General features: G+C 42.6%; 1 protein-coding gene across 1 annotated transcript; it reads left to right on the top strand.

The window, feature by feature from the left end:
- The first annotated feature begins 3,847 nt into the window (after positions 1 to 3,847).
- Positions 3,848 to 8,313, top strand: LOC124018742 (serine protease FAM111A-like). Its single transcript, XM_046334095.1, has 3 exons — positions 3,848 to 4,619; positions 6,119 to 6,692; positions 6,904 to 8,313. The coding sequence occupies exons 2-3, from the start codon at positions 6,642 to 6,644 to the stop codon at positions 8,311 to 8,313; spliced, it is 1,461 nt and encodes a 486-aa protein (XP_046190051.1). The 5' UTR covers positions 3,848 to 4,619; positions 6,119 to 6,641.
- Positions 8,314 to 13,322: the final 5,009 nt, after the last annotated feature.

The raw sequence follows: 13,322 nt of genomic DNA, 5'->3' as shown, positions 1-13,322 counted from the left end.
TTTTATTTCACCTTTATTTAACCAGGTAGGCAAGTTGAGAACAAGTTCTCATTTACAATTGCGACCTGGCCAAGATAAAGCAAAGCAGTTCGACAGATACAACGACACAGAGTTACACATGGAGTAAAACAAACATACAGTCAATAATACAGTATAAACAAGTCTATATACAATGTGAGCAAATGAGGTGAGAAGGGAGGTAAAGGCAAAAAAGGCCATGGTGGCAAAGTAAATACAATATAGCAAGTAAAACACTGGAATGGTAGTTTTGCAATGGAAGAATGTGCAAAGTAGACATAAAAATAATGGGGTGCAAAGGAGCAAAATAAATAAATAAATTAAATACAGTTGGGAAAGAGGTAGTTGTTTGGGCTAAATTATAGGTGGGCTATGTACAGGTGCAGTAATCTGTAAGATGCTCTGACAGTTGGTGCTTAAAGCTAGTGAGGAGATAAGTGTTTCCAGTTTCAGAGATTTTTGCAGTTCGTTCCAGTCATTGGCAGCAGAGAATTGGAAGGAGAGGCGGCCAAAGAAAGAATTGGTTTTGGGGGTGACCAGAGAGATATACCTGCTGGAGCGTGTGCTACAGGTGGGAGATGCTATGGTGACCAGCGAGCTGAGATAAGGGAGGACTTTACCTAGCAGGGTCTTGTAGATGACATGGAGCCAGTGGGTTTGGCGACGAGTATGAAGCGAGGGCCAGCCAACGAGAGCGTACAGGTCGCAATGGTGGGTAGTATATGGGGCTTTGGTGACAAAACGGATTGCACTGTGATAGACTGCATCCAATTTGTTGAGTAGGGTATTGGAGACTATTTTGTAAATGACATCGCCAAAGTCGAGGATTGGTAGGATGGTCAGTTTTACAAGGGTATGTTTGGCAGCATGAGTGAAGGATGCTTTGATGTCAGCCAGGCACATCTTTTTTTTAAAGAAACACCATTTATTTAAATCTCTAGTTGAGTAAAATCAGTCGTTTTCTTCTGGTCACAATAAAACCCATAAAATTACGGTGAACAGCGCCACACTGAGGCAGAAAACCGAATGTTCTATTCTCAGCTAGGCCCATCTTTCCAAAGAAAACACAAGAGGTCAACAAATTATATCTGGGAAGGCATGTGACTGAAATTTTGCGGGTGGGGAGAGAGCGAGAGAGGGTTGAGGAGGAGGCTTGAAGCGCTAGGACATCTTTATGACGTGCATTATCTGAAAAAGGACTCATATACAGGGCATTTGGGAAGTATTCAGACCACTTGACTTTTTCCACACTTTGTTACGTTACAGCCTTGTTTAAAAATTGATTACAAAAATCCTCAACAATCGACACAAAATACCTCATGATGACAAAGCAAAAACAGGTTAAAAAATAAATATATAAATCAACTGAAACATCACATTTACATAAGTATTCAGACCTTTTACTCAGTACTTTGTTGAAGCACCTTTGGCAGTGATTACAGCCTCCAGTCTTCTTGGGTATGACTCTACAAGCTTGGCACACCTGTATTTGGGGAGTTTCTCACATTCTTCTCTGCGGATCCTCTCAAGCTCTGTCAGGTTGGATGGGGAACTGCACAGATATTTTCAGGTGTCTCCAGAGATATTAGATCGGGGTGAAGTCTGGGCTCTGACTGGGCCACTCAAGGACATTCAGAGACTTGTCCCAAAGCCACTCCTGCATTGTCTTGGCCGTGTGCTTAGGGTCATTGTTATGTTGGAAGGTGAACCTTCTCCCCAGTCTGAGGTCCTGAGTGCTCTGGAGCAGGTTTTCATCAAGGATCTCTCTGTACTTTGCTCCGTTCATCTTTGCCTCGATTCTGACTAGTCTCCCAGTCCCTGCTGCTGAAAAACATCCCCAGAGCATGATGCTGCCACCACCATGCTTCACCGTAGGGATGGTGCCAGGTTTCCTCCAGATGTGACGCTTGGTATTCAGTCCAAAGAGTAAAATCTTGGTTTCATCAGACCAGATGATCTTGTTTCTCATGGTCTGTTAGTCCTTTAGGTGCCTTTTGGCAAACTCCAAGTGGGCTGTCATGTGCCTTATACTGAGGAGTGGCATCCGTCTGGCCTCTCTACCATAAAGGCCTGATTGGTGGAGTGCTGTAGAGATGGTTGTCCTTCTGGAAGGTTCTCCCATCTCCACACCTGGAACTCTGGAGCTCTGTCAGTGACCATCGGGTTCTTGGTCACCTCCCTGACCATGCCCCTTTCCCCCGATTGCTCAGCTTGGCCGGGCGGCCAGCTCTAGAAAGAGTCATGGTGGTTTGAAACTTCTTCCATTGAAGAATTATGGAGGTTTTTTGTTTTAATACATTTGTAAAAATGTTTTTAAAAAACAGTTTTTGTCAAAGTGGGGTATTGTGTGTAGATTGGTGAGGGGGGGAAACATTTTGTAACGTAACAAAATGTGTAAAAAGTCAAGGGGTCTGAATACTTTCCAAATGCACTGAGAAATAAAACACGTTTCAACCAATATGATCTAGTACATAAACACTTCAACCCATATGATCTAGTACACAATAAACACACTTCAACCCTTATGATCTAGTACATAAACACTTAAACCCATATGATCTAGTACATAAACACTTAAACCCATATGATCTAGTACATAAACACTTCAACCCTTATGATCTAGTACATAAACACTTAACCCATATGATCTAGTACATAAACACTTCAACCCATATGATCTAGTACATAAACACTTCAACCCATATGATCTAGTACACAATAAACACTTCAACCCATATGATCTAGTACACAATAAACACTTCAACCCGTATGATCTAGTACATAAACACTTCAACCCTTATGATCTAGTACACAATAAACACTTCAACCCATATGATCTAGTACATAAACACTTCAACCCATATGATCTAGTACATAAACACTTCAACCCTTATGATCTAGTACACAATAAACACTTCAACCCATATGATCTAGTACATAAACACTTCAACCCTTATGATCTAGTACATAAACACTTCAACCCATATGATCTAGTACATAAACACTTCAACCCATATGATCTAGTACATAAACACTTCAACCCATATGATCTAGTACACAATAAACACTTCAACCCATATGATCTAGTACACAATAAACACTTCAACCCTTATGATCTAGTACATAAACACCTCAACCCATACGATCTAGTACACAATAAACACTTCAACCCTTATGATCTAGTACATAAACACTTCAACCCTTATGATCTAGTACACAATAAACACTTCAACCCTAGTACATTTCAACCCATATGATCTAGTACATAAACACTTCAACCCTTATGATCTAGTACATAATAAACACTTCAACCCATATGATCTAGTCCACAATAAACACTTCAACCCATATGATCTAGTACACAATAAACACTTCAACCCATATGATCTAGTACACAATAAACACTTCAACCCATATGATCTAGTACACAATAAACACTTCAACCCATACGATCTAGTACACAATAAACACTTCAACCAGTGAAGAGTAGCCTGCACTGTACAGAACACAGTTTATCAGTGAAGAGTAGCCTACACTATACAGAACACAGTTTATCAGTGAAGAGTAGCCTACACTGCACAGAACAATTGCAGATATCAATTGCATTTTTGATACAAGTAAAATCTATGGTCACATTTGTGTTTTTCTTTCATTTTTAAGAGGAATATATCTCCCAGTGGTTTCCTATTGAAATGCATTTATACCTATTGTTGCCAGGAGTCGGAGGCAAATAGTACGTTTTGTCTTCACATCTGGTCACTTGTTTTTTTTTAATGAACTGCTGTAACTTCCTCATTCTTCTGAGAGAAGCCTAACGGGACAGACGCAAACGTTATCCTGCCGCATCTTGTCTCCTGTTTTACAGGTTGGTACTATTAACAAACACACAATGTCACAAAATAGTAATTGGACAAGGTTAGCTAAATGTAGACGAGTCTGTATATGAGTTGTGAAGTGTGTACTGGTTAATATAACCGAGTAGAACAAGGCTTCGTTTTCCGGACTTGTAGGCGAGTTGTTGCGAAAGTGGGTGGGGGAGGAGACTGGCGTCAAGTAGAAACACAATGTCGAGGGCTGGAAATGAAATGGAAATGAGTGAGGACGAGTTACGTGAAGTGGGAGGTGTAGTGAGCAGCTCGGGAACCGGAGCCTCACATAAACGGACATGTTAAAGAAGTATCTGGTCCAGTAGGAGGGACATTTTTGGAGAGCAAGATCCTGGCCTTTTTGGCGGGTCCATTTGTAGTTTCAGTGTGGGTGTAAAATGAGTTGAGTCGGTGAAGGTAATCTGTAGTGGGCTTGTGATGTGTTCTTCTTCCGCCTTGGTGTTCTTCTTCCGCCTTGGTGTTCTTCTTCCGCCTTGGTGTTCTTCTTCCGCCCCCCCCATCTTGTTGTGATGTAGGCAGGGTGGAGTGAATGGTGAGACAAAAGAGTCAGTAGCTCTATTCGGACGCGATAATCTATCCATGATAATATGAAACAGGTTCAGGGATAAAAGTGTGTTTGATTAAATGTTCCTAAACAAAGAGGAAGACATAATACCAACTGTGGTCCCCATTCAAATCACATTGGACCAATCATGACAAGTGAAAACTAGTCAGGTGAGAACGCATGTTATAATTGATTTGGTGTCATGTTTATTTTTGTTCAAACTGAGCACTTTTGTTAAATTGAGTCCATGAATTAATGTTTAATCATGTTGGGGGGCTGTTAGTTGAGCATGAATTAATGTTTAATCCTGTTGGGGGGGGCTTTAAATTGAGTCCATGAATTAATGTTGAATCCTGTTGGGGGGGGTGTTAGTCGAGCATGAATTAATGTTGACTCCTGTTGTGGGGGGGGGCTTTAAGTTGAGTCCATGAATTAATGTTGAATCCTGTTGGGGGCTTTAAGTTGAGTCCATGAATTAATGTTGAATCCTGTTGGGGGCTTTAAGTTGAGTCCATGAATTAATGTTGAATCCTGTTGGGGGGCTTTAAATTGAGTCCATGAATTAATGTTGAATCCTGTTGGGGGCTTTAAGTTGAGTCCATGAATTAATGTTGAATCCTGTTGGGGGCTTTAAGTTGAGTCCATGAATTAATGTTGAATCCTGTTGGGGGGCTTTAAGTTGAGTCCATGAATGAATGTTGAATCCTGTTGGGGGGCTTTAAGTTGAGTCCATGAATTAATGTTGCATCCTGTTGGGGGGCTTTAAGTTGAGTCCATGAATTAACGTTGAATCCTGTTGGGGGGCTTTAAGTTGAGTCCATGAATTAATGTTGATTCCTGTTGGGGGGCTTTAAGTTGAGTCCATGAATTAATGTTGCATCCTGTTGGGGGGCTTTAAGTTGAGTCCATGAATTAATGTTGCATCCTGTTGGGGGTTCTCCTCTCTTGTTTTAACCCCTGTGCACATATTCTTAGCTAAGGAATGTTCTTCATCTGTGGTGCAGATCCACTTGCCTACCTGGTTAAATAAAGTTTAAATAAAAATAAATAAAAAAGGAATGTAATCTAGCATGATTATTCTATGTTTAGAAAACTATTTGAATTGAATAGACTGAAACCGGTTGGTTTATTTGTTATTTATTTTACCTTTATTTAACCAGGCAAGTCAGTTAAGAACAGATTCTTATTTTCAATGACGGCCTGGGAACAGTGGGTTAACTGCCTGTTCAGGGGCAGAACGACAGATTTGTACCATGTCAGCTCGGAGATATGAACTTGCAACCTTTCGGTTACTAGTCCAACGCTCTAACCACAAGGCTACCCTGCCGCCCCGGTGGGACATGACGATGTGCAGGTGAACACAACAGCAGAACACGAATGGTGTTTTGTCAAACATCCACAGATAGACTATCCTAAAGTGTTACCAATGAAGGCTTGTAGCTGTTAGCAACAAACAGTGAGCCATTGTCTTACGTCAGATAGTTTGACCATTTCATCTACTCTGTCATACTGTATTAACTTTATTTGATCAAAGATCAAGAGCTGTTGTTGAGGATAACTCATATTATACATATGGCAGGATGTAATAGGACTGTTGTTGGTCTTGTGTATCTACAGCATAATCCTTTTCTGTCTTGACTTAGAACGTCAAACTCCTGTTTTATTTCAGTTCCAGAGCGGTCCATTGTCAGAGCGGTCCATCGTCAGAGCGGTCCATTGTCAGAGCGGTCCATTGTCAGAGCGGTCCATTGTCAGAGCGGTCCATTGTCAGAGCGGTCCATTGTCAGAGCGGTCCATTGTCAGAGCGGTCCATTGTCAGAGCGGTCCATTGTCAGAGCGGTCCATTGTCAGAGCGGTCCATTGTCAGAGCGGTCCATTGTCAGAGCGGTCCATTGTCAGAGCGGTCCATCGTCAGAGCGGTCCATCGTCAGAGCGGTCCATCGTCAGAGCGGTCCATCGTCAGAGCGGTCCATCGTCAGAGCGGTCCATCGCCAGAGCGGTCCATCGTCAGAGCGGTCCATCGTCAGAGCGGTCCATCGTCAGAGCGGTCCATCGTCAGAGCGGTCCATCGTCAGAGCGGTCCATCGTCAGAGCGGTCCATCGTCAGAGCGGTCCATCGTCAGAGCGGTCCATCGTCAGAGCGGTCCATCGCCAGAGCGGTCCATCGCCAGAGCGGTCCATTGTCAGATCAAATGGCTTCAAATAACAAAAAGATGAAAATGTCTGAACCTCATAATACCAAGGTCAGGATAATGTTGATAACACATTTCTACTCCATCATGAAATATTTGTTTAGTATATTTAGTATATTGATAATGACTAACTGGTTTTGATAAGCTTTAACATGCCTAAGAGTCCTCTGAATATGTTATGGGGGCACAATTTATTATAATTTAACCAGACAAACATAATATCTATAAAGATTATTAACATTCTTTATAAATTTCTCTACAGGAAGAACACTGTCACCGATTGTCCTTTTCTAGCGGAGACTCAGGCCGAACAGATAAAGGGGAAATCACCTGTACCGAACCTGGCAACATAATAGAAGTTCTCAGAAGAAATGAGATCTTCTGTAAATTAATGAAAAAGGTGAAGGGGAGAGAAGTTGTCATTGTGAATGAAAAAGGGGCCATAGCGGAGCACTTTCCATGTTGCTTAATTAAGAAAGATGAGCTCCTCGTTATATTCACTTTCCCTAAATCTAAAACACCGGCCATAGATGAGAAAAGGGAACTTGCACAGGGAAAAGAGCAACAGCAAAAATCCTCATTTGTCACTTTCTGTGTTGGGGTAACAGGTGGGAAAAATATCACAAGCAAGGAGGTACTTAAACACCCAAAACATAAGCATTTTAGCCCTCTGTGTATCTATGCAAAATGTGGGGATACAGTCAAGTCAGCTCTGGAAGCAGATGGGCGTTTCTCAGACATAGTGTTTGCAGAAACATGTACACTTTGTGAGGAACCCCAAAAACAAACAAATATTACTATGTCCACTGTAGTAAACAAGCTAAAAGATCGCAGATTTCAAATTTTTCTAAAGGAACCAACAAACAGAGAAGTGCTTGGCACCACAAAATCAAAGATTTCTGACACAAGATTCAAATCTGAGGGTGACACCACACAACCCTCTCAGTCCAACTCAAGTACAAAATCGGAGGAGGGGCCCTCTCAGTCCAACTCAAGTGCAAAATCGGAGGAGGGGCCCTCTGTGGGAAATATGACACAGGAGCGACAGGAAATACAGGCAAATAAGAAACAAAAATACATTCCCATGCCAGATTCTAGGGAAATTCATCAGATCTTATGCGACCAGTTTAAACGTTTACAAGATCACATGAAGAGTAGGTATCCACAGGAGAAATCTGAGTCTGAAGTGATAGAGTTGATGAGGGAGGAATTTGGTAAGAAACCGGAGAGTTTTACTGAAGTGTACAGGTTAACAGAGCTGGCAGAAGTGACCACCTCAGTCTGTAAGGTCGAGCACGAATTCATCGAAGGAACAGGTTTCCTGCTGTTCGATAACTTCATCCTGACAAATGGTCATTTGTTCAAGGATGAAGGTGTACTTCAGGGAAAGAGACTGTCGGTTCCCACAACTGTCACGTTTAATTTTGACAACCCACTTGGATCAGGTCAGTGGAAGGTAAATGTTAAACCAGAAGTGGTTGCCCTCCAATATGGAGTTGATAGGTGGAGGCGTCAGGTTGACTATGCCATACTGGAGTTGAGTACCCCATTAAAAGGCTATAAGTTGCCTCCAGGTGTCCTTCAGAAGTATGGCCCAGTCCCTCAGACAGGTGGGATCTACATCGTTGGCCATCCAGATGGAGGCGTTAAAAGATGGACTCCACGACCATAATAGAGGTGGAACAAAGAAATGCAGCTGAGATCAAACATTTAGGAGAGAACGAGAGCTCCATCATGTCAATCAAAGAAAGCATTTTGGGTGATGAGTTGGACAAAGAGTTTAATGAGCAGATAATGCAGGGGAATCTGAATGTGCTGACCTATAACACCTTCTGCTTTAATGGAGCCTCTGGGTCTCCCGTTATAAATCCCAGTCATTGTCAAGTAATTAATGGCATCCCAGTATATGGCTGCCAGGTGATTGCCATGCATACTGGTGGCTTTTTGTACAAATGTAAGGAAACTCTTGAAACTCAGAGTGTGATTGAATATGCAATCCCTCTCAGGACCATTCTAGAAAACGTATTGGTCTACTTGGTGGAGACAAACGATGTTCAAATGTTGTCAAGATTCACCGATGTTGCCATGGAAAACCCACATCTGTTTGAGCTCATTGCACGTCTTATCATCGAGGTGACGGCCACATTGCCGCCTGGATACTCTGATATCCTTGACGGAATATGGAAGACAATATCACGAAGTCGTAAAAGAGATGAGTTGCAGAAATTGATCATTGAAATAAGTGTAGGTACATCAAGGATCGGATTGAGATGCTGAGCTGTGTTTTAACAGAAGTTAGGGCGGCTGTGTGTCGGGAAGCAGCTTTAGGACATTTAAATAAATAAAAATAATGCTTTTATTGTCACACACACAGCAGATATGTGCAGTGAAATGGATTGTTTTACAGGGTCAGCCATAGTAGTACAGCACCCTGGAGCACCTTTAGTATTTGAACCAGTGACCTTTCAGTTGCAACACTCTAACCTCTAGGCTACCCGCCTTCCCCTTCGCTTATTTGCAACTGTAGACGTAAGCTATAGAGGGATATGGTGATGTGCCCATATTATTTAGGAAAGCCACGGTATCACATATCATCGCTGTCGGGTGAAAACCTCTGGTCTCTGAAACACACTTTTTAGGATATTGAAGGAAAAAAAACGGCCATATTTTACCCATTAAACAAACATTACATTTCAAAACTACTGAAGATATCTTGTATCTTGCATTTTAGTTGTCCTAGAGTCATGAAATGTTCCACCAATATACATATAAAAGAAATGAAAATGGTTTTCATCAGACACATGACAATACATTGAATAGACTGCAGATGTTTACTTTGTAATGCAGCAATAAAGGTAGAAGAGCCAATGCTGTATCAGGAATATAGTGACTGGAAAAGGGGGATGGAAACATCCCCTGGTAATCTCCTTTGGCCAGAACTTCATAACAGAGTTTACAGACTCATCAAAAGATACAGGTTTGACACACTGGGTTGAACAAATCATAGTTTTGGTATATTGATTATGGTGAATCATTATTCGTTGTTGTTGTTGTTGTTGTTGTTTTTACTCATGTTTAATTCAATCATTGTTATGTCTTGAATTCATTTATTGAATCCTATCCTTTATTATTTTATAGAGAATATCTTGCTTTGTTAAATTAGTAGACTTTTAAATACTTTACTGATTGTATTGTACAGAGAGCAGGACTGCCCTGTCTCTCTCTCTAGACCTGGTTGTTATTAGCAGGACTGCCCTGTCTCTCTCTCTAGACCTGGTTGTTATTAGCAGGACTGCCCTGTCTCTCTCTCTAGACCTGGTTGTTATTAGCAGGACTGCCCTGTCTCTCTCTCTAGACCTGGTTGTTATTAGCAGGACTGCCCTGTCTCTCTCTCTAGACCTGGTTGTTATTAGCAGGACTGCCCTGTCTCTCTCTCTAGACCTGGTTGTTATTAGCAGGACTGCCCTGTCTCTCTCTCTAGACCTGGTTGTTATTAGCAGGACTGCCCTGTCTCTCTCTCTAGACCTGGTTATTAGCAGGACTGCCCTATCTCTCTCTCTCTAGACCTGGTTGTTATTAGCAGGACTGCCCTGTCTCTCTCTCTCTAGACCTGGTTGTTATTAGCAGGACTGCCCTGTCTCTCTCTCTAGACCTGGTTGTTATTAGCAGGACTGCCCTGTCTCTCTCTCTCGACCTGGTTGTTATTAGCAGGACTGCCCTGTCTCTCTCTCTAGACCTGGTTGTTATTAGCAGGACTGCCCTGTCTCTCTCTCTAGACCTGGTTGTTATTAGCAGGACTGCCCTGTCTCTCTCTCTAGACCTGGTTGTTATTAGCAGGACTGCCCTGTCTCTCTCTCTAGACCTGGTTGTTATTAGCAGGACTGCCCTGTCTCTCTCTCTAGACCTGGTTGTTATTAGCAGGACTGCCCTGTCTCTCTCTCTAGACCTGGTTGTTATTAGCAGGACTGCCCTGTCTCTCTCTCTAGACCTGGTTGTTATTAGCAGGACTGCCCTGTCTCTCTCTCTAGACCTGGTTGTAATTAGCAGGACTGCCCTGTCTCTCTCTCTAGACCTGGTTGTTATTAGCAGGACTGCCCTGTCTCTCTCTCTAGACCTGGTTGTTATTAGCAGGACTGCCCTGTCTCTCTCTCTCTAGACCTGGTTGTTATTAGCAGGACTGCCCTGTCTCTCTCTCTAGACCTGGTTGTTATTAGCAGGACTGCCCTGTCTCTCTCTCTAGACCTGGTTGTTATTAGCAGGACTGCCCTGTCTCTCTCTCTAGACCTGGTTGTTATTAGCAGGACTGCCCTGTCTCTCTCTCTAGACCTGGTTGTTATTAGCAGGACTGCCCTGTCTCTCTCTCTCTAGACCTGGTTGTTATTAGCAGGACTGCCCTGTCTCTATCTCTAGACCTGGTTGTTATTAGCAGGACTGCCCTGTCTCTCTCTCTAGACCTGGTTGTTATTAGCAGGACTGCCCTGTCTCTCTCTCTCGACCTGGTTGTTATTAGCAGGACTGCCCTGTCTCTCTCTCTAGACCTGGTTGTTATTAGCAGGACTGCCCTGTCTCTCTCTAGACCTGGTTGTTATTAGCAGGACTGCCCTGTCTCTCTCTCTAGACCTGGTTGTTATTAGCAGGACTGCCCTGTCTCTCTCTCTAGACCTGGTTGTTATTAGCAGGACTGCCCTGTCTCTCTCTCTAGACCTGGTTGTTATTAGCAGGACTGCCCTGTCTCTCTCTCTAGGCCTGGTTGTTATTAGCAGGACTGCCCTGTCTCTCTCTCTAGACCTGGTTGTAATTAGCAGGACTGCCCTGTCTCTCTCTCTAGACCTGGTTGTTATTAGCAGGACTGCCCTGTCTCTCTCTCTAGACCTGGTTGTTATTAGCAGGACTGCCCTGTCTCTCTCTCTAGACCTGGTTGTTATTAGCAGGACTGCCCTGTCTCTCTCTAGACCTGGTTGTTATTAGCAGGACTGCCCTGTCTCTCTCTCTAGACCTGGTTGTTATTAGCAGGACTGCCCTGTCTCTCTCTCTAGACCTGGTTGTTATTAGCAGGACTGCCCTGTCTCTCTCTCTAGACCTGGTTGTTATTAGCAGGACTGCCATGTCTCTCTCTCTAGACCTGGTTGTTATTAGCAGGACTGCCCTGTCTCTCTCTCTAGACCTGGTTGTTATTAGCAGGACTGCCCTGTCTCTCTCTCTAGACCTGGTTGTTATTAGCAGGACTGCCCTGTCTCTCTCTCTAGACCTGGTTGTTATTAGCAGGACTGCCCTGTCTCTCTCTCTAGACCTGGTTGTTGAGCTCTATAGGTCATTTAGACTATTCAACTCTACATTGAGATTGTGGTGTAGAAGTGGGGAAACCGTAAGGTGTTACATCATCTGTTTGGGTTTATTACGTTGTGTTTACACAGGCAGTCCAATTAAGATCTTTTCATTCACTAATTGGTCTTTTGACCAATCAGATCAGCTCTTTTGCAAATAATTAGTTAAACGATCTGAATTGGTCTGCTTGTGTAAACACAATATAATAATAATAATAATATATGCCATTTAGCAGACGCTTTTATCCAAAGCGACTTACAGTCATGTGTGCATACATTCTACGTATGGGTGGTCCCGGGGATCGAACCCACTACCCTGGCGTTACAAGCGCCATGCTCTACCAACTGAGCTACAGAAGGACCACGACCTATGAAGGGACCACAACCTATGAAGGGTATCCTGTGAGCTCTGTGCGTTTCAGAAATAAACACTGCTAACTTGTAGCTTGTTGCTGTTTGAATCTTTCTTGCTGAGAAATACTTTTCTTACTTAGAAGACATACCTTCACATTATAATGGGCACATTATGTTCATTGCCGTACATAAATATCAGTTGGATATTGTGAATCTGATTCAGTTCATTTAAAGGAAAAAGAACATGACCTTTATTTCACCAGGTAATAACCAGGTAATAACCAGGTAATAACCAGGTAATAACCAGGTAATAACCAGGTAATAACCAGGTAAGGCAATAAATAGACTATAGTGGTGAAATAATTACAATTTAGCAGTTAAACACTGGAGTATCTTTGTGTCGTCTTTAATTGACTCACAACAGGCCATGAAATAATAACTATTTGAAAAATACTATTTTTTAAAAATTTTTTAGAGTAGACAGAGTATAATCAAAGTATAATTCTGTATTTCATGATGTTTAATGAATGGATTTCTATGGCAGGAACCAATGACAGATGTAGAGTTGATGATTTACCAACCCTCTCGTTGATGTAAGATGGTCAGCACTAAACAGTACAGACAGACAGACAGACAGACAGACAGACAGACAGACAGACAGACAGACAGACAGACAGACAGACAGACAGACAGACAGACAGACAGACAGACAGACAGACAGACAGACAATGGATGGTCAGCACTAAACAAGACAGACAGACAATGGATGGTCAGCACTAAACAGTACAGACAGACAGACAGACAGACAGACAGACAGACAGACAGACAATGGATGGTCAGTACTAAACAGTACAGACAGACACAGACAATGGATGGTCAGCACTAAACAGTACAGACAGACGCAGACAGACAATGGATGGTCAGTACTAAACAGTACAGACAGACACAGACAATGGATGGTCAGCACTAAACAAGACAGACAGACAGACAGACAGACAGACAG

The sequence above is a fragment of the Oncorhynchus gorbuscha genome, unplaced genomic scaffold (genome assembly GCF_021184085.1).
Source record: "Oncorhynchus gorbuscha isolate QuinsamMale2020 ecotype Even-year unplaced genomic scaffold, OgorEven_v1.0 Un_scaffold_576, whole genome shotgun sequence".
NCBI classification, from domain to species: domain Eukaryota; kingdom Metazoa; phylum Chordata; class Actinopteri; order Salmoniformes; family Salmonidae; genus Oncorhynchus; species Oncorhynchus gorbuscha.
The sequence above is the reverse complement of the archived record's forward strand: the minus strand, read 5'-3'. Positions and strand labels throughout refer to the sequence as shown.